At 50.8% G+C, this 19,315-nt stretch overlaps 2 protein-coding genes across 3 annotated transcripts in view; one reads left to right on the top strand and one right to left on the bottom strand.

Moving 5' to 3' along the window:
* Positions 1-6,434, top strand: part of EDC3 (enhancer of mRNA decapping 3) — a 29,011-nt gene extending 22,577 nt beyond the window's left edge. For both annotated transcript variants that reach the window (XM_072869378.1, XM_072869377.1), the window contains exons 6-7: positions 1,260-1,477; positions 2,614-6,434. In XM_072869378.1, the coding sequence (XP_072725479.1) occupies positions 1,260-1,477; positions 2,614-2,948 (553 nt within the window). In that variant the 3' untranslated portion in view covers positions 2,949-6,434. The remainder of the gene's footprint in view (positions 1-1,259; positions 1,478-2,613) is intronic.
* Positions 6,435-6,673: 239 nt separating this feature from the next.
* On the bottom strand, positions 6,674-17,419 carry CLK3 (CDC like kinase 3). The gene is made up of 13 exons (XM_072869379.1): positions 17,320-17,419; positions 16,527-16,675; positions 13,887-14,094; positions 11,627-11,720; positions 11,302-11,368; positions 10,349-10,465; positions 9,687-9,853; positions 9,163-9,257; positions 8,648-8,777; positions 8,113-8,195; positions 7,672-7,751; positions 7,409-7,499; positions 6,674-7,074 (listed from the first exon to the last, which is right to left on the bottom strand). The coding sequence occupies exons 2-13, from the start codon at positions 16,673-16,675 to the stop codon at positions 6,889-6,891; spliced, it is 1,467 nt and encodes a 488-aa protein (XP_072725480.1). The 5' UTR covers positions 17,320-17,419; the 3' UTR covers positions 6,674-6,888.
* Between the last annotated feature and the right edge of the window lie 1,896 nt (positions 17,420-19,315).

Consider the following 19,315-nt stretch of genomic DNA (forward strand, 5'->3'; position numbering starts at 1 on the left):
CATGTTGGTGCTGCTTCCCCTCCCCCCCCCCAACCTCTCTAGAAAAGGGCTGGCTGAACATACCATCTTGGATGAATGACTTACTGAGTGCTTCTTTTTGGCTCCTGTGTCCCAGAAGCAGAAGTGTCTCTTGAGTCAAAGACAAAACAGACTGAGCTGAGATTTTTCTCTCCACTTACTGGGAATTTTTTCAGGGAATTGAGCTTTGCACAGGTGTAACCCAAGGCAGATTAAACCATTGCAGAATTTCTGGCAAGCTACTCCTTTTTGCAAATAAGTAAAACTTTCCTGTTTTTGTTTTTACATGTTACAATTTAATGATACCAATAAAACCAAAAGTCAGTTCACAAAAACAAAGTGCTGCTTAGCTTTTCACAATGCTAAATTAGCTTTCAGGCATCTACACCTAAACTGAGAACATCCTGCTCTTTTGGAGGGCCCAATTCAACAGCAGATTCAGAGTGCACTTACTGGTCTTTGCATGAATGTATGGGCTGACTCTTTTGAAGAGGTCTGCTCTATGCCTGCACTTACCATAGTTGTTGATGTGGGCAGACAATTGCACATGTGTTTTTATGTTGTTGATAGATGCTCCAAATTATTTGCTCTTGAAATGGAAGGTAAGCCTTAAGTCTCCATCTGTTTATTCGGTAGTACTTTACCAGGACCTGATCATTTGATTGAGTGATGACATACCAGGCAGCACTGACCCTATCAGCTGAAAATCCTACTGTAAGCTACCCTTGATGAGTTGCAGGTCATTTAAATAAATCAACTCTATTTTGCAGTTGATGAGGCTTGAGGAGTAGAAATTATTTTTCTCCTTTTTTTAACTGTGGCTCTGCTGATGGAGTAAATCACCCCATATTTTTAAGATTGTATAGTTAACATTCTTCTAAAATCAGAGGGGCAGAGGAAAAAAGCCTCCTAAAAGTGAAATTGCACTGGATTCAGGCTTGCTATATGAGCAATGAAAATGCCCCCTGCTTTGAAAGTACAAGTTGGCGATATGATGAACCAGGATAGACTGGGACCTTGTGCTCTCTGCTGCGGGTGCAAGGAAGTCTTGAAGGGAACCTGCAAGTAGAGCAGCTCTCTAGTGTCAGCGCTACAAAAGGATGTGGGTTCCTTCTCGAAGGCAGCGGAAGATTTGCAAAACACCTGTAAATTTGCATTTTACTGATTTTATTTTTTTTCTCTTACAGGAAGAAGGTAAGAGATTCTTGGGTTTATTAAGTCCCCTTTTGTCTGCGTTTTAGGCTGAACCCGAAGAACGTGCATCAGCGGCCCACGGTAGCCCTGCTGTGTGGCCCCCATGTGAAGGGGGCCCAGGGGATCAGCTGCGGACGGCACCTCTCCAACCACGATGTCCACGTCATCCTTTTCCTACCCAACTTTGTCAAGATGCTGGAATCCATCACCAACGAGCTGAACCTTTTCAGCAAGACGCAAGGCCAGCAGGTGTCCAGTGTCAAAGGTGAGTGAGGAGCAGATGTGCTCTCTGCTGCCCACGCGCCTCGCAGAGACCTGTGCCGCTCAGCTCCTCAGTGCCTGCCTGGTCTGGTGGCACCATCTAGTGGCACTGCAGGTGGCTGGTTGGAGGCTGGCGGGACAGCAGAGACTCGAGAGGTTCAACAGTGGAGCAGTTGTGCTGGTACAGATGTTTCCTGTATGAACAAATATGGAAGAGCTGCTGTATGGATCTGAGTCAGACCAGCCGTGCTCTTAGGATAAGGGCCTTCCTTGTTCAGCATATCGAAACTGCAAGTAAATGAGCATCCAACTGCTGCTTCAAACCAAGCAGACAGCTTTGCTGAACTAGTCCCAGCAGCTGTCAAAATTCAGATCTCGTAGTTTGCCCTAGAATAAACTGATGCTCCATCTTCTGAGAGAGAGCTGGCTTCTGTTTGTCATTTCACCAGCAGTATTTTCAAACCTGTTTCATTTAAACTTCTTGGGAGAAGCAAACTTGGTAATTAGGGCACTGCACAATATTTTGTGTTGTGGCAGGGTGGGGGGCTGCACTGTGCTGGCTGAGCTACTTGCCTGTTATAAAAGATTATAAAAGATTTTGCACCAAGGACTTTGTGGTCCGTGAGGTAGGAGGAACGCAGCAGATGTGGTACAGAGCAGGTGAGACTGACAGAGCTCAGTGGGGCAGGCAGCAGTGCAGCACACAAGCTGCCTTTCCGTAGGCAGAAAGTTGTCGTGTTCCAGAAAAACAGGCCTTTTTTTTTTCAGCTTGTGGAATATAAAATGGTTCTTTTATAATGGAGAGAGAACACCACTGCTTCCCTGGGCTGCCTGGACTGGTGAGCAAGCTCAGTGGCAGCATCTGGGGCTGCTCAAGTGCTGACCACTTGATGAGATTTTGTACCTGAGAGTCTGTGAATGATCTCCAGAGTGCTAAAAAGCTTTTAAATATTGGTGTCAGTGTCTTTTGCAGAAGGACAGCAATAACAACAGGTAAGGCCAGACTGTATAGAGTGGGATTGTGGGTGCTGGAGGCAAAAATGAAAAATCTGCTGGCAGCGCAAGGAGGGAAGGCACTGAGCCTTGGTTCGTGGTTTCAGGTTGGTCCTCAGCACTCAACGATGCTTGTGTTTCTTTCAGATCTCCCAGACACCCCTGTTGACCTAGTGATCAACTGCCTGGATTGTCATGAAAATGCCTTTTTGAGAGATCAGCCTTGGTACAAAGCAGTTGTGGACTGGGCCAACCAGAACCGGGCACCTGTCCTCAGCATAGACCCTCCAATAAATGAAATGGAGCAGGGCATCGATGCCAAGTGGTCGCTGGCCTTGGGCCTGCCCCTGCCCCTGGGTGAGAGGGCAGGGCGCGTGTACCTCTGTGACATTGGCATTCCCCAGAAAGTCTTTCAGGAAGTGGGAATAAACTACCACTCGCCCTTTGGCTGCAAATTTGTCATCCCCCTGCACTCCACTTAGAGCCCATCCAGCTCTGAAGGGAGAGAAGAGAGAAGGAGGAGGTCTGTCAAATAAGCTGTCCAGTGGATCCTGACTAGTAAACTCGTGATGCCTTAAGGATGTGAAGTTCTGGAGAGTTTTCCTTCCAGAAGAAATGTTGTGTATTTAAAAAAAAAAAAGAATAATCATAAAACGAAACAAAAAAAAGAAGGAAGCGAATGTTCCTGCAAAGCTGTTTTCATTCTCTTGTGCCATTGTATGAAGGAACACGCAGGAAGATGGTGTCTGTCCATGGTGGAGGTGGCCCGCTGCTGTCCAGGCCCGGCCGGGAGGCTGTTTAATGAGGGGGTGTATGTGGAGGTGGTACAAGTGACGAGTAGTTGGGAGGTTTGAAATGTGTTTCTCAGTCCTTCTGGGCAGAAATACCCAGCAAGGGTGCCCTGGTGGGAACAGCACCCCTTGATTGTGTAGAAATACCTTCTGTCGCAGTCGTACCAGGAGGGAGGATTTGGTTTTGTTCTATTGTTCTTTTTGACTCCCCTCCCCCCTGTTTTATGTTCCTGAAGGCAGTTGTATCTCGCTCTCCCTCCTAGACCCTCCAGCCCCTCAAGGAGAGCGTTCCCTCTTTGGAAAGCTCGTGTCAAGAGCCAGAAGCTCTCAGGTTGCACATGCTCTGGGAACACTGATGTCCTCAGCTAGGCCTTACTTGCTTATATACTCTGTTGGCTTTTTGTTTGTTTGCTTAGTGGATGAAGCCCAGGTCTATGCGAGCGAGGTGCGTTTTGGAAAAGAACTTTTCCAGGATAGTTGGGTTTTTTGTGTTTGTTTTCTTTCTTCTTTCTGACACAGTGAGTGGCTGAATCAGGGAAAGGATAGTGAAGCAGGGCAGTGTCACACTGAGTTTGTTGCGTGGTGTATGGTCGAGCTGATGTTTGTGTGAGTTCCCCCAGTGCTTCCAGTATCCCTCCTGCACTCAGTGTGGCTTGGGAAGTAGGTCATGGATCCATTAATTCCCTTTGGGCTCGAAGCCCGCATATAGGGCAAGCTTGTGTGTGTATGCACCCATGTGCTGGGTGGGAACCAGCTTGAGGAAGGACTTGGGTCCTTAGCTTACACAGTCCTGTTTGCCTGCGGGAGATGGTGTGGTGAGAGCTGCTGCCTTCCTGGAGGGGTACGGCAGGAGGCTCTTGTCTAAATTACTGTAGGGGATCTGCCCTGGGTTGCTCTGCTAATTGCTCTTGTGCTGCACTTGCTTCCCATGCACTGCCAGGAAGCGTTGGGTTATCTTTCTTGCACTCATTTTGTTGGCCTGATGGAGCCCTGGTGCAGTGCCTAGAGCAGGGACAAGCTGAGAAACCATCAGCTAGCTGGCTTCAGGAATCCATCGTGCCGGCTCTGTGCGCACTCTCTGAAGGCTTTGCGCCCGGTAGCTGACCCAGGGAAGCGCTTATCCTGGAGTGAGGGCTGCTGTTCCTTCAGAGGAACCAGGCAGATGCGAGGCAGGGGCCCTGTTCTCGCAAAGAGGTGCTCGGCTCCCTGCTTGCTGCTGATGCTGCAAGCGTGGGCAGTGCTTGAAGCTCTGCTGCTCTTCTGGTACATTACCTGTCCCCAGAGCTCCTGCAGGTAACTAAACCTTGCACAGACCCTTCTGGCGTCTGGGAGAGCTTCAGAGCTTCAAAAGGTGCCTTTTCTCCAGGGGAGCTGGATCCCTTCTGAAGCTGAAGTGCAGGGATGTGTGGAAATTGCCACCTACTGTTGTAGCTGCTCTGTCGCTGTGCTCTGCTAAGCAGGTAGCAAACCTATTGACCCACTTGTGCTGTGAGTGGTGAGGATTTACAGATCAGGCACCTGTCTTTCATCTGCTTAGAACAAAGGCCAAGTGTATCAAAGGAGGAGAGAAGAGACTTCCCTGGTTGAAAAGAAGCAATTGAGTAATTAATATTGCCTGGAAGTGCGGGGTGACGGGATCCCAGCCCCTAAGGACAAGAGGCTGGTGAGTGCTGGGCTTGCCCTTACAGCTGCCTGAGGTCTCTTCCCTGCCAAACTGCCTGGACCTTGCCATATCTACCTCAGCAGGATGAAAGGCTCTGCTCCTCTCGGTGTCTGGACCCCTGGCTCCCCTGAGCTTCTTTCCCCGCTGAGGGCTGGACAACTGAACCGCATCTGCTGGCTTATGCCAAGTGGCCTTAGCGCTCGCATGGAGGGGCTCAGTGACTTGTCAGTGCTGTGACTGGGGTGTAGATCTGCCCTCAAGCGGTTCCTCTCCTGTAGGCAGGGCAAAGCCAAAGCACCTATTCCTCAGGTGAACCACGTTTCAGCTAGAACTGTAGTGGCATTTAACAAGCTGTGGTTCTGACTTGGCTGCACTGAGAAGGGATAGCAATGTGGTTGGTTATTTAAAATACAGATGTGAGGCTTCCCTCTGCCTGTCTTGTTTCTTTGGCTGTTTCAGCTTCATCTAATCTTTAGCCAGGCAGAGAAGTGGCGGCTGGATTAAAAAGGTGGATGACCATCCCCTAGTCATTGCTGTAGTACAGTGTTAGCTTCAGTCCCCTTATTTTCACTTTCCTTGCTCAAGACACTTGATAAGGGAACTTGCTGTTTCAATTTCTGCTTTCCTTGAACCAGGCTGCAGGTTCTTCTCACCCCTTCTGGGTTTGGCTATTAAACTGTAGATTGTACGCACTGAGCAGTAACAGTGTAGAAGCATTCAAGGCTTCATCACAGGGTCCTTTTCTGCCTCTATGCTGCTGTGCCACTGGCTGAAGTTACATGCCCAGAGGGGCACTGAACCAGGTAAAGATGTCTTTGAAGGGATGGCAGCTGGGATCAGGTCTGTACTTGCTGCTGCATATCTCCAGGAAGCACTAAGGCCCTGTGCATTGCCAGCCATGCAGCAATAGGGTTCCCCACGTTTAAGCAAAAAAAAAAAAAAGTGAGCAGTGTTGCACAACAGGAGGGTACAAACCCTCATATAAGGAAAGGGATTCCCAATCCCTACTTGTGCAGTGTTTAGGGCACAGCAGGCAGCTTTGGGCTGTGTTTGGCACAGTTAAACTCTACAGTGTGCTCACGTTCTGGACATAAGAATAGATTTGGGTATTTGGCTGTACTTTTCCTTGGATACAAAGGCTTACTTGAGGAAGTACTGGCCTCACCCACATGAAATGCATCCTATGTGCAGGTGTGAGCTCTTCTGGAGCACTCAATAGACCCAGAAAGGGGTCTGGGTCCCTTCTTCTCCCCCTTCCCCTACATTGCCAGAGTTAATTCAAAGAATGGAACACTTTTTTTATCTGTGTTTGAGATAGATAGTTTCTACCCACCACCATCATAGGAACTGCCCACAAGTGCTGCTCTGGTCACTAACATGTGAAGATCACTGCACTATGTCACTGCTTGATATTCCATTTGTGACCTAATGTTTGTAACAACTAATTCCTGCCGCTACTGGGGGATGCCCTGAAATAAAGTGCAACTATTCATGTGTGCTATTTGTGTGCAGCTATTTATTTACCAGCTATCATTCTAGAGCCTGACACCACAGTTGGAGCAAGCCCTCCTGCTGCTCTGTGTTGTTCAGAGGAGCAAGGGCAGAGACCAGGGAGCATTTAGTCCACTCGCCCTCCAGTGAAGTAAAGGTTCCTGCTGCTTAGTTTCCAGTTAATTTTTCAACATCTCCATCTTCCTTTGCACAAAAGGCAAAGCTAGGAACAAGAGAACCCTACACCTGCCTACAAGGGAAGTATCAAACAATAAGAAACACTTTATTTTAACTTTACAACATATAAATAGACAAATCTGTGCTTTCCAATGTAGCTTTTCTTCCCCTCCCCTACCCAGGGTCCTTGTTGCAGTGCCCCAGCCCTCTGAACTCTGAGAGAAGAGAGCAAGTAGGGCTGAACTGCAGAGGCTAGACCAATCCCATATGTACAAATCCAGCAGGCATCGCAACCCCCTGTCATCTGCTCAGGTCCCGGCTGGTGCCTCGACCACACAGCATCCTTTCCTCTGCAGAGAGGCCAGCAAAGAAGGGATGCAAGAGGGCTTCTGAGAACGTGATCCTCCGGGAAGGGTCAAATTCTAACATCCTCCTCATCAAGTCAAAGAGCTGTGCATGCTCCAGTGAGTCGTGCAGCATGTACGTCTGAAAGAGAAGGGCAGGGGGGAGAGAGAGGGGTGTAGCACTCTAGTAGGACAGGGACTGAACCCTAGGCCCTAGTTTTGTGATGTACAGTGAGGTAATGGCTGTCTCCCATCCTGAAGTACAGCATCCCTCCATTTCCCTAGGACCTGTCCTGCTTCAGTTAGACTAATAAACCTCTGTTTCTGCACATGAGAGTTTAGGGCTCTCTAAAAGCCAGTTACTAAGGGAAATTCCCATCCCTGAGCCCTGCACTGCTGATCTGGGGAAGGGAGTGGCACAGCAGTTCAGCCTCACAACACAGCCAGCCCTCCACCAGCCGCAGAGCGGCACCTACCCGCAGGGGCTTGCAGTTCTCTTGGACGTATCTCCCATCAGACGTGTTCTCATCCCATACCAGGTTCCCGTTGTGGAAGTATTTTTGCTTCCTGCAAAGGAAAAGCGGTGTTCAGTAAGGCTACTTGTGGGACGTACTTCCAGCACATCTCCCATGGTTATACCCGTATAGGTGAGATCCAGTGTGAGGACAGAGAATTGGTATCCTGAGTAATTAGCCACAACAGTTGACTGGACTGTCTGAGTTCAGGAAGAGGTTCTTACCGAGTTTTGTGGATCATGTGAGATGGAATTGGCCCAAGGATTTTTTCCATCATGACAAGATGCTCACGATTCTCATGGGTCTGCAATGGAAAAGAGCAATGGTGCATTAATTCAGAACTGGGAGATCTGGTGACAAAAGGTCTGTCCCTTATACAGGTACAGGGGAAGAAGAGACAAGCCTCCGTCGGGAATGATGCAGGTCCTGTCCACCTCTGTTTCCCCTCTTGATTTTTCTATTCTTCACAGGCACAGTGAAGAAACCAGAAGTGATCTGAACCTTGTCCTTCCAGCAACGCACGAGTCCTCAAACCATGAGTTTATTTTCAAACTCAGCTTCTGGTTTTTAGTGCCTGATCTGCATTTCCCTTCCCTTCACCTAAGTTTGAGCCCTTTTAGACATTAAGGATTCTTAGGGTACAATGCCTCTTGCAAGAAGCATACCTGGAAGAGCGTGAAGCCACGGTAATACTCAAACAGAATGCAGCCAGTACTCCAAACATCACATGGCTGTGCCCAGCCCAGCTCTGCAAAGAGAATCAAGTTAACTTTGTGCTCTCAACAAGTCCCACCAGATTTCTACTAGTTCCGTGTTGAAACTGCAGGGATTACACAAAGACAGACGTAGAAGTTATCTGTGCGCTTTCCGGTGCTGCACACTGGCAAGAGGACTGTCAAGTCTCCCCCAGATGCTTCTGTTTCAGCTTATGCTGACTCTGCATTTCCCTGGAGCCGATTTGAGCACTTCCTGAGTCTCACAGGCTTTTCTCAGCTCTCTGCACTATCTATTATTACCTTCCATACAATCAGGACCTTGGGACCACAGTGGTGGTGTTGCAGCAATGCATGGAACAGGTTGTCCCCAAGAACTGGAGTGCTCTCAAGCTGGTTTTCCTCTAGATAGCATCGTCCTACAGCATCCCTGGGACAACTGTTCTTCTCCACCCATCCAAATTCCTGAAACCCCAGCAGTACTCACCCAGAATCACTTCTGGTGGACGGTAGTGCCGGGTAGCCACGATAGTGGTGTGGTGCTCATGATCAAAGGTGGCGCTTCCAAAGTCTGCCACACGGATGCTTGTGTTCCGAATAGATTTCTCCTCACAGCTCTGCAAGCAAACAAGAAGTCCTCAGCGCTTCCAATAGCTGGTTCAGGATTAAGCTAGGCTTTGCGAGGAGCCCTCTGACCCCTGAACTGCCATGTCTGCACTAATCAGAAGGATTGTAACTGTGAAACTCTGAGCTCTTTACATCTCAGATCAGTATTAAGGAAAGCCACTGAACATTCCACTTCATGGACTGGGGCCACTGAAGCAGCGTTAAGACTTTTAGAAGACACAGGAGAAAGAGGAGGCCTGGCTTCCAGTTTCTTCTCACTAAATAGACTTTCAAGGCCTTGTGGGGCACGTATGGAACAGGAAAGATCCAATTTCTGCAGGGAGGGAAAGGCAGGCTATTCCTGATCTATTCACTTCTCTTTTGGACATAACCCACCTTTTTCTCGTTGTACAGAGTGTCAAAATCGGAATTGACAAACAAGATGTTTTCTGGCTTGAGGTCAGTGTGAGTCAGCTGGTTGTCGTGTAAAACTGCACAGGTGGAGAGAGAAAAAAAAAATATATATATAAGAACCACACACTGAAGAACCCACACAACTCTGCCCATCAAAGTGCCACACCAACTCCTTCTCAGCTCCCTCCCAACCCACTGTGGTGACACATCATGGCCTAGCTGCGGACAAGGTATTTCTGACCCAGAGAAGGCACCTTTTGCACAGAAGAGCTTACAAGTCTCTCTTCTGTTCCTTTCAGGAGGAAAAGGAAGCAAGTCTAAAGGCTTGCTGCTCTATCCTCCACAGAAATCAGCATCTTTTATCTTTGTATAAGCTTCAGAAAAGGAGGAAAAATAGCCAGAATATCCAGCTACTATTTTGGGTTGAAAAGAAAAAAAAAAAAAGAGCAGGTGCTGAAGAACAAACAGCTGCTGGCAAGCCCACAGGCTGGCCCTGGGTGACTTACATCTCAAGGCATGGCAGAGCTGGTAGGCCATGTGCCGGATCTGAGGGAGAGGGTATGGCTGGAAGTTATTCTCCTTCAGGAACTCAAAAGTGTTCTTGCCCAGAAGCTCAAAGGCGATGCACATGTGGCCGTGGAAGTTGAACCAGTCTGACATCAGGACACACAAGCTGTGCAGAGAGAAAGACACGAGGATTAATGATCATTTAGGGACTCAACAGAACAGTCATTCTCCCAGTTGCTGGCTACTTCAGAAGTCGTTGGTGAGCAAAAGCTCCGAGCCAGCTGACTCAGAAGCACAGTAATCCCTCTATGTACACCAAAGAGACACCCCCTCCCCACTTTGGTCAACCACCTTTATATAGCGATCTCCAGTTCAAGTGGGACAAGGCAGCAGGTGGCTGTTAGACAGGTTCTGGCTAATTTTTTCTCGCTATGACCGGGCATGTCAGTTGTTAAGAGTTTAAGTAACCAAGTGTTCAGCAGAACTAGAGACAGACTCTCTTCTTCCAAAACGCAGAGGAATGAGACAGGTTCCCCCCCCCCAGGAGTCAAGTAGCAGGTATTCCAGTCCTCAGCCCTGTATTTTTTTGGACATCACCCAAGCAGACTGCTTGCCTGTAAGGATGTGGTACTGCCTACCCAGGAGCCTCGTAGGAACTTACAATTTGTTCTCCTTGTCCTTCTCTTTGATTTTTTTCAGGACGTTAATTTCCAGCCTGGCTGCTTCTCGGTACTTTCCAACATTTTTTATGATTTTCAGCGCCACCTGAGATTTGCCTCTGTAAGGGAAGAGACAAAAAGACGGAGTCAGAGAAAAAGCCTGTGTACACACATCCTCAGTCCACAGAGAGAGGGCACATCACAGTTATTCCAGTCGTGTTTTCATGAGTTAAGAGACCTAGTTGTTGCTGGGTCCCAACAAAGCTCTCAAGGTCTGCCAAAGATTTCTGCCGCTTGACCAGTAATTAAGTACCCACATAGAAATTTGAAGCGAAAGGCTATTGCCAGGTAACCCTCCAAAGAGAGCTGCAGACAGCTCTGCAAGCACACCATTTCCTGACACAGCAGTCTGTAAGGTCACTGCGCCTCCAGCAGCCACGTCCCCTCTCCAGCCGTGCCAGAGAGATTTCTGAGGAGGCAGGAGATCCCAGCAGCTCCTATACTAAGCTGACCCCATGGCTCAGAGCCAGACAAAAGGTCAGGAAGAGACAGGGGTCAAGTGTAATCACAGGAGAGGTTAAAAAAAAAAAAAAAAAAAGAAGTACCCCGGCAGATTAAGAGGTCACTTTCCCCAGCTGCCTGGCCCATCCCTCAGTTGGAGTTCACTGCTTTTGCAGTAGGGCAGTAGAACAGCCTGTGCCGAAGCCCTCAGCCACTGAATGAACTCCCTGCCGAGTCTGGAAACTCAGACGGCTGAGGTATGAACCAGGCCCCTTTCCACTTGCTATAAGAAATAATTTCTACCATAGTGACAAGTGGAAGGTGACGACAACAACTCGGTCCAGCAGAGTCCAGGCCCACACAAAACTGGCAGTGTTAATCCTGCCATGCTTGTGAGCATCTGGGCTTGATGCACAAGGGACAGACAAGTTATCTGGAAGGGAAAGATGCCCACCTGGCATGGTCCACACACTCCACCACTTTGCCAAAAGTGCCTTCGCCAAGGCTGCCGACAATTTCATCTAGGAGAGAAAACAGGAGTGGACATGAACTTCGGAGGCTTGGCGAGAGCTGAGGTCCTGCAATTTCACAGCAATAAAATGTCTCTCGCTGCTACACTCTTTAAAACTCAAGCGTCTATTGTCTGCCTCAGGCAATTTACTGGTCAGTCCATTTATAAGCAATAAAACACTAGAGACCCCTCCAGTACAATAAGAGAGATCTCGTCTAACATGGGGATAGAAAGTAGAGAGGTAAAGTTTTACGAAAGGTGGCTGTACATCGCTCTTGAAGCCAATCGCCGATCCTGCACACCAGGTGGCCTTCCTTGTCATCTTCCACGCTCCTGCTGCGCTTACTGCTCTGTTGGCTTCTCTGTACGCACCGCCCCCCGAAACGGCATACGACCAAGCGCGCACAGCGGGCAGTTCCGAGTGGCAGGATTGTGTTGTCATTCAAAGGTGGAGATGACGGTGCGTCGGTGGTTGGATTTTCCAGATCCCAGCATTTCATAAGGCACACAGCATATATAACGATAGGGATATTGCAAGGGACACGTCAAGACACAAACTAACTTCAAAACAGAAAAGTAATCAACAGCTACAGGTATGTAAAGAAAACTCTCTCATTAGCTACAGCCTCTGGTGCCACTGCCTCTTAGACAGGAAAATGCCCCCTTCTTCTCTGAAGGGAAGCAGCAGCTGGGAAGCTCCAGTGTTAAGGTGGCTTGGCTTGGCGCCACCATTCCCCAGCACCGGAGGATGCTGCCAGAGGCACAAGAAGGAGGGCTTTGCCAGAAGAACATCATTTTCTCCGCTGGCAAACGTGACGAAGGGTATACAAGCTGTCAGTTTGGACAAGCTGTCCAGTAGAAGCCAGAGTAGCAGTTCTCCCTCTGTGCAGCCTGCTCTTTTGTACCTCGGTTAATAGATGGCCAGCTATCCAGAGCCGTGTCCTGCCCTGGCTACGAACCAGCCCTTCCCTTCTGGACAGAACCAACTACCACACTGATCCTAAATCCATATGCTCGACTGGCTGCAAACAGACCTGGACATCGGCCTTAGGATGCATTTTTAAGTCTGGGAGAACTTTAGGAACAGGACAGTTAAATTAATCCCCAGGGAGCATTTCACTCCACTTCAGGCATCCACTAAAGGTAGGAGGTCACGTTCACCCCTGCTACTGCTAGCTTCTACTGGAAAACCAGCCGAACATTCCGGAAAGGACCCAGGGTCCACAAAGCAAGCTGCCCTAATTCCTGATCTTCTTCCATTCAGCCTTAAAAATAATTACAATCTCTACAGCCAAATAAATTAATACAAAGCTCTACATTTCCATGCCCAAGCTTCTATCAGGCTTCTCTTCTGTGCCCCTCACCCCCCAGCTAGTCCAAAATAATGAGCTACAATCAAACCCCAAAAGGTCTGCTGAAACAGAGGAGAAGGGAGAGAGGACAGTTGAGACAGCTGTGAGACTTCAAAGGATTTAGATCACGCCAGCCCAAACCTGCACACCGTTACCACCGCACGCACACACGCAAACCGCACTGGAGCGTTTTCATCATAACCCTGTCTCTTTCTAAATCTAAAATTAAAAAGTCAACTGGAAAGAAATAAAAGTAGGAAAGCAACAGACCGTCAGAAGTTCCCAGCCATGCAGATATCCACTATAACTGCAGGGATCAGGACTCGATCATTTAGTTGTAATAACATTTAAAGCAACAAACTTGTGAAAGATGGAAACACTCCTTACAGGAGAGAAGCAGTGAAGCAGAGACATCTGGTCTGATACCTCACAACACTTCCAGGGTATTCTCGGTCCCAGGACCAGCTTCCCCACCCAGTTCCAAATATTCCCTGTTAATCCTTGAAAGGAATACTACGTTTCAGGGTGGACAACGGGGAATTTTTCAAAGAAGCTGAAATCCAAGGGCACTTGTGTGGAAACAGGCAAAGAGGACACGTGCATATCCTCAGAAGGTGGAAGCCCTTCTGTAAGTACAGGGACAGGGGTTAATAACCACAGGGCTAACAGCTCAGGAGGACGAGACTGACTGATCCCATCTGGTACGGGATCCTGGCACAAAGTCAAATCGACATGCCTTCACAGGAGCGCTCCGTACCACCGCTGCATACCAAACCCCCCCAAAGCAGCAGCAGTATGCAGAAGCAAAGCCCTGGCCATGTATAAACCTGAACAATGACCGATCTCCAGCAGCCAGGCTGGCCTGCAGCCAAGGCTTGCCCTTGTTAGCCTATCACATGTGTGCCATTTGAAGCCTTTCCTGATCCCCTCCCCGGCCATAAAGAATACAGCTTAGTTTCCTCACATATTAAGGCTACAGGGGCTGGACTGGTAAAAACCAATAGCTACAAACGCTTCCCGCTTAACAAGACACAGATTTTGGACTATACATTCCATGTAATGAAAACAAACACAAAAATGGGATTAGAGGTACTCACCCAGAGTGTTCAGAGCTGAAAGGAGGTAAGAACAGTTAAAGCCCTGAGCAATCCTGAACTCGTTCTGGATGCTACTCACCGAGGAGGCACTGCTACAAGACCTGGTCCTGCGTTTCCGGCAGTGATGCTGATGCTTCTTTGGATGGTGCTGCTCTCTGCCTCTGGATCGCCGCCAGTTTCGCGAGCGGGTCGAGTAATAGTCCTCTCCAAAAGACGGGCTTCGGTCTTCGAATCTGTAGGCGTCGCTGTCCCGTCTGTATCTCCTGTGATAAGGCATCCTGTCATGGCTGTAGCACAAACAAGAATGCATTTATAAGCCTGGAAAAAGCATGAAAGGCAGAGTCCCGCTGAAACAAAGTGCTCTTGCTCCCACTCCCTGGTGGCAGGGAAACAACAGCAAGCATCCTAGCTTCAAACCACCCCTCCGCTGCAGCTCAAACGCTGACCACTTCTCAGCCAAGTTTCTTGGATAAGAAAAAGGAGAAAGTTTGCAAGAGGAAATGGTGTGGCACCTCCACGTTCAAGGAGCCAGGGGAAACCACCCACTTAAAGCTTGATCTGAGCTGCCTACCTTGTCTGAGCCACCTCCGCCACCATACGCCAGTGTTTCTCTAACATTGTTTCTCCTCCCCTAGGAAGGACTCTCATTAGGTCTTAAACAAAGGAGATCTGAAGGCAGCAGTGGTGCCCTAGTCACCACCCTGGCAGGGACTGGAGTCCCCTAAACACCAAGCCTTCGGTGCACACACGCACACCAGCTCAACAGATCATTAGCAAGAGCCAGAAAGAAAGTTTGGTCTCTGCAGTATAATCAAGCTTCCACACCTCTAGTGAGAACTGAGGGCTGCAAGTATGTAAGGGAAACTTTCGGCCAAGCTCATCTCTGCATCGGGAAGGGCCAGAAGACCTCAGACGAAGCTCCCCTGTGTGAGTATTTACAAGCTGGCGTCGCACACACAGTTTTAGGTATTGTGTGTCCACATTAACAATGAGAGCAGCTCTCCCTGCTCTGCGCTCAATTAGGGAGTATCTGCGAGCTGCAAGTGCCTCCAGCTAGAACTGCGATTCTGGAACTCCTGCCTTTTGCTCTGCAGGTCCCATGTGCTTTCTTGGCAGCACTGTTATGGTACCTCTTTTAAACTGGACAGCAAAAATGGTATCACGTAGCAGTGGCCTGATTGTACCCCCAAAAGCACAACTGTCTTCCCCACCCCAGCCATTGCAGTTGGTCTAATAAAACAGCTTCCACTACAAGCCTTGCTTCACACGTCCTTGAGCAAGAAGCCGCGTTTTAGGTAGAAGATGTTGCAACTCAGAAGAACAGTGTGTTGGCTTTCCAATGATAAACAGCAGTATTTTGGACAGACGCCTGGCCAGGTTGATGCTGTCGTATGTACCTAGCTGACAGCAAGAGCAACAGCTTCTTCAACCAAGACCTCACTGCAGCTGCTTCAGTCTGGGAACTTTTGTTGTTTGCACCTCTCTGCTTTGGCAACAATTAGCTCTCTTGCTTACAGCTTAATGGGACGCAGGTATGTGTGTGGTGGTTCATCTCATCTTGGATCAAGACTAAAATTTCAAACTGCTTGCCAAGACAGCAGTGGCTCTAGGTCACCACTGAACTATCCAAAACACAAAAAAACCCCAACGGCTCCATTCCAACACCGATACTCAACTCCAAACACACCTTTGTGAAACTTCAGTGTGTACTTTTAAGATACAGAGGATTCAGAAATAACAACCTAAAATACAAAGGAGTCCGGGAAACCTGAGAGAGGCTCACAGTCTGAGACTAAAGGGGCAAGAAGGTTTTCACCTAGCAAAAGCCTGTTTTCATCCAGATCTGTCCTAGACAACCCATCAGATGAAAGAATGGAAAAGCCTATTGTGTGTGTCAGCAGTATTTCACAATACGCTTCCTTCAAGTAAAGAAAAGCCAGGCTCCAAAGAGAAATTAATCTGTAGAACATTTCAGGAATGTAAGGATGAACTCAGCTCCCTCCTGGCTGCACCTGCCCCGTTCAACCAGCGGAACCGCACCAGCTCCTGTACCACCAAGCAGCGAGGACCACCAGCCTATTTTGATCGCACACTGCGATGTGTCAGCACGCGGCTCCCCATCAGCGCTCCCGCCTCTGTTCCAGAACCCTCACCGCAGCTCCTGTTATCAGAGGCCTTATCCACCCTGCTTCCAGTACCTAATTGTCCCTGTGGAAACGCTGAACAAAGAGAGGATCAAAGGTAAAATCCAGAGCCGAAGCAGGAAAGATCAGTTAGCAATGCTCAAATCCTTTCTGACAGCATAGGTGAGGGAAAAGTATTGTTACTGATTTGTAATAATTTCAGAAGGAAAGGGGTTGTCAGGAGAGAAAGTCTTTAATGCCTCCACAGCATTAGAACCGAGAAACATGATTGCAGAGCAGGCTGTTCTCCCTCATTAATATTAAAGACATCGCTTTGGGAAGAACTTTTGGCTAGATACGCAGGCAGAAACATATAAGGGAAGGCACCCACAATTAAGACCTTTACTTCCATCCCTGGGATTTACAGGTTTAAAGCTGATCTGCAGTCAGGAAATGAAAGCTGCCACCTCAGCGCTAGCTCTGAAACACCATCAGAATCGAGGACGAGTGTCTATTAGATAACCGTCCCTGCTCGTTCCCCCCTGACAGAGCGGCTGCTGGCAAGCGTGCCTCCCTCTGCCCGAACCTGCTCTTACCTTCTCGATCGCGATCTCCTGGAGAGATCCCTCCGGGGTGGGTATCGCAGCCTCCCCTCGTAGTCTCTGCTACGAGACCTCTTCCTCTTCCACCTGTGACCCAGGTAGCTCTCCTGCTCCGGGGACCGGTATCTCTTACAGTGATGCATCTGAGGACACGAGAGGTTTCCGACTCTTAAAACCCTCAGTCCTTGGCACTTTACCCGCTCCCTGAAGGACGCCTGGGCCTTCCTACCCCACCAGACTCCCTAACCTGAAGGGTGCGGACAGAGACCACCCCAAAGGGCGCAGGGAAGCGCGGCAACGGCCACGGCGCAAACCACCGCCGACCATGAGGACGAGACCTCTGCCAGCCCCTGCAGCGTTAAAGATTTTAAGCCGGAGGCCTCCCCTCGGGAGGCGGTGCGTGCCTAAGAACGTTACCGGCTATTTCCCCGCTGCCCCCTACAATGACCCGGGGACAAGCCGGTTCCACCGCCCCTGGCCCGCGGCGGTGCAACCTGCGATAACCGTTTGGCAGGGGGTGCCCGAGGCACGGGAACCGGAGAGCTCAGGGCCGCGGCACCGCCGCCCGGAGGCTGCCCGCACCGGGACCCGATCTCCTCCGGGGATACAAGTACGACACCGGGGCGCTGCGGCTGGGCCCGGGCCCAGGCCCAGGCCCAGGCCCAGGCCCAGCCCGACCCCCCCGCCCTGCCCCGCCCCGCCGGAGGCCCCGCCGGCCGGCCCCGCCGAGCGCCCCCAGCCCCGCTCCGCCCCCCCGGGCCGGCCCGGCCCAGCCCGGCTGGCTCACCGCCCCTCCGCGCCCCTCGGCGCCGCGCTCGGCGGGTGCGGCCCGGCCCGGCCCCACCGGCCCAGCAGCGCCGCCGCTCCCGCTACCACTTCCGCTTCCGGCGCCGCCCGCCCTCCCCGCGCGGCCAGAGCGGCTCCGCCCCGGGGCGCTCCCGCCGCCTCTCTGTGCCCCGGAGGTCGCGGTTAACCCCTGCCGCGCCGGGCCGGGCCGCGCGGGGACAGCCGGTATGAACGGGCCTGGGCGGGGAGCTGGGGTCTGCCTCGCCGTGGCCTTCCTCGCCGTGGCCGTCCTCACCACAGCCTTTGTCGCCATGGCCTTCCTCACCATGGCCTACCTCACCGCTGCCATCGTCACCCTCAACGTGGTCTTCTTCCCCCTGGTCTGCCTTGGCATGGCCTTCCTCACCGTGGCCTATGTCACTGTGGCCATCGTCACCCTCAGCATGGCCTTCCTCATCGTGGCCATCGTCACCATGTCCTTCCTCGCCATGGCCTACCTCACCCTCAACATGGTCTTCCTCCCTGGGGTCTGCTTTGCCATGGCCTTCCTCACCATTGGGCCTTCCTCACCACAGATATCCTCACCACGGCCATCCTCACCACAGCCTTCTTTGCCATGGCCTTCCTCGCCATGATGATTCTCACAATGATGATCCTCACAATGACAATCCTCGCCACGGCCTTCCTCACCATGACAATCATTGCTATGGTCTGCATCACTGTGGCCCATGCACCTTCTCTCCCCACAGGCTCTGAAGACACTCTCCTTCCACCAAATGGGGCTGACAGCCGCCATTGTCCCCACGGGGACCTGCCCTTGGGGCTGGAGACGGGTCACGGCCAGAGGGGTGAAGAGCTGGTGGAAGAGGTCCAGTGTCCAGTTAATCTGCGTGGAGAGAGGGCCTCAGTCCTGTTTATTTACTAATTAGCACCACGCAGGGGTTACGTGAGTGGGGCTTTGCTCCCTCCTGCCCCATGAGTAGGTGACCATCCCCTCCCACCCACGCCACTGCTCTGGAGAACAGTTCTTGCTCCTAAAGTCAGACCATGGACGCTGCTGGCCTGTGGCAGAGCTGAGCAAAGAGCACCGGGATAGGAAAAAGCTTCAATTACTCCATGTGTACAATCATGCTCGACCCCTTTATTTAGTGACCACTCATTTGGGCCAGCAATTAATTAAAAATGCCGACGAACACCTTTAGCACTGGTGCAGGGAGGGTTGGGGCAATATCAGCGAGTCCTTGCGGTTCTTCTTGCCAAGGAGCAGAGCAGGATGTGTCCCACCCCGTGGAGATTGGGAAGGGTCTGGGGAAGGTCTTGGTTGCTGTGGGACTGGGTGGAAAGGGTGGGCTGGTGATGGTGGGACTGGTTAGAAGGGGCAGTAGATACCACCACTGTGGCTGCCAGCGGGTGGGCATGGGGCTGGTCTCCCAGTTGGGTGATCTTCCCACCCATGTCCTACCATGGCCAAGGTTTCAGGTGCTCAGGGGTCACTCCAGGTGCAGGCACTGAGCAGGCGTCCAGCAGACATAGCAGAGAAAGGCTCCTGCTTTGCTCTTCTCTCCCCAAGGCTGAAGCCATCTCAGATGGGCTTGTTGCCCCCCGGAGCTGTTCGAAAGGGGGTTTTGCCAGCCACCACCCATCTCCAGCCCTGAGGTGGAGCCCATGATGATATGCAGGCTGAGACCTCACTTCTCCAAGGCTTGGAGATCCCCCTTCACTTGCTCCTCTGGGCAGCTGAGTCCTGGGCAAGCCCTGCCTGTGGGCTACAGGCAAGATCAGGGTCCGAGGGCGTCGGGCTGGATCTGGTGCCATCACGCTGACTCCAGCTGGCCCCGGCTGCACATCTCTCTCCAGTGGAGCAGCCCAGCCCCAGGGACATGGGGACCCACCTGCACATGGCCCAGTGGGGAGCTGCGGGTGTAGATGCGAGCCTGTGGCGGGAAAGGGGCAGAAGCAGTGTGGGACATGGCTGATGGCCTTCAAGCAGAGCTGGA

The sequence above is a fragment of the Ciconia boyciana genome, chromosome 8 (genome assembly GCF_034638445.1).
Source record: "Ciconia boyciana chromosome 8, ASM3463844v1, whole genome shotgun sequence".
In the NCBI taxonomy this organism is placed as follows: Eukaryota; Metazoa; Chordata; class Aves; order Ciconiiformes; family Ciconiidae; genus Ciconia; species Ciconia boyciana.

What these genes read in the sequence shown, in the direction of transcription:
- CLK3 (XM_072869379.1), bottom strand. Translation starts at nt 16,675, where the DNA reads ATGCATCACTGTAAGAGATACCGGTCCCCGGAGCAGGAGAGCTACCTG. An exon ending in CTTGTAGCAGTGCCTCCTCG is followed by an intron (nt 11,721 to 13,886) that starts GTGAGTAGCATC and finishes CGGTGCGTACAG; the next exon opens with AGAAGCCAACAGAGCAGTAA. An exon ending in GCTCTGCCATGCCTTGAGAT is followed by an intron (nt 9,258 to 9,686) that starts GTAAGTCACCCA and finishes CCACCTGTGCAG; the next exon opens with TTTTACACGACAACCAGCTG.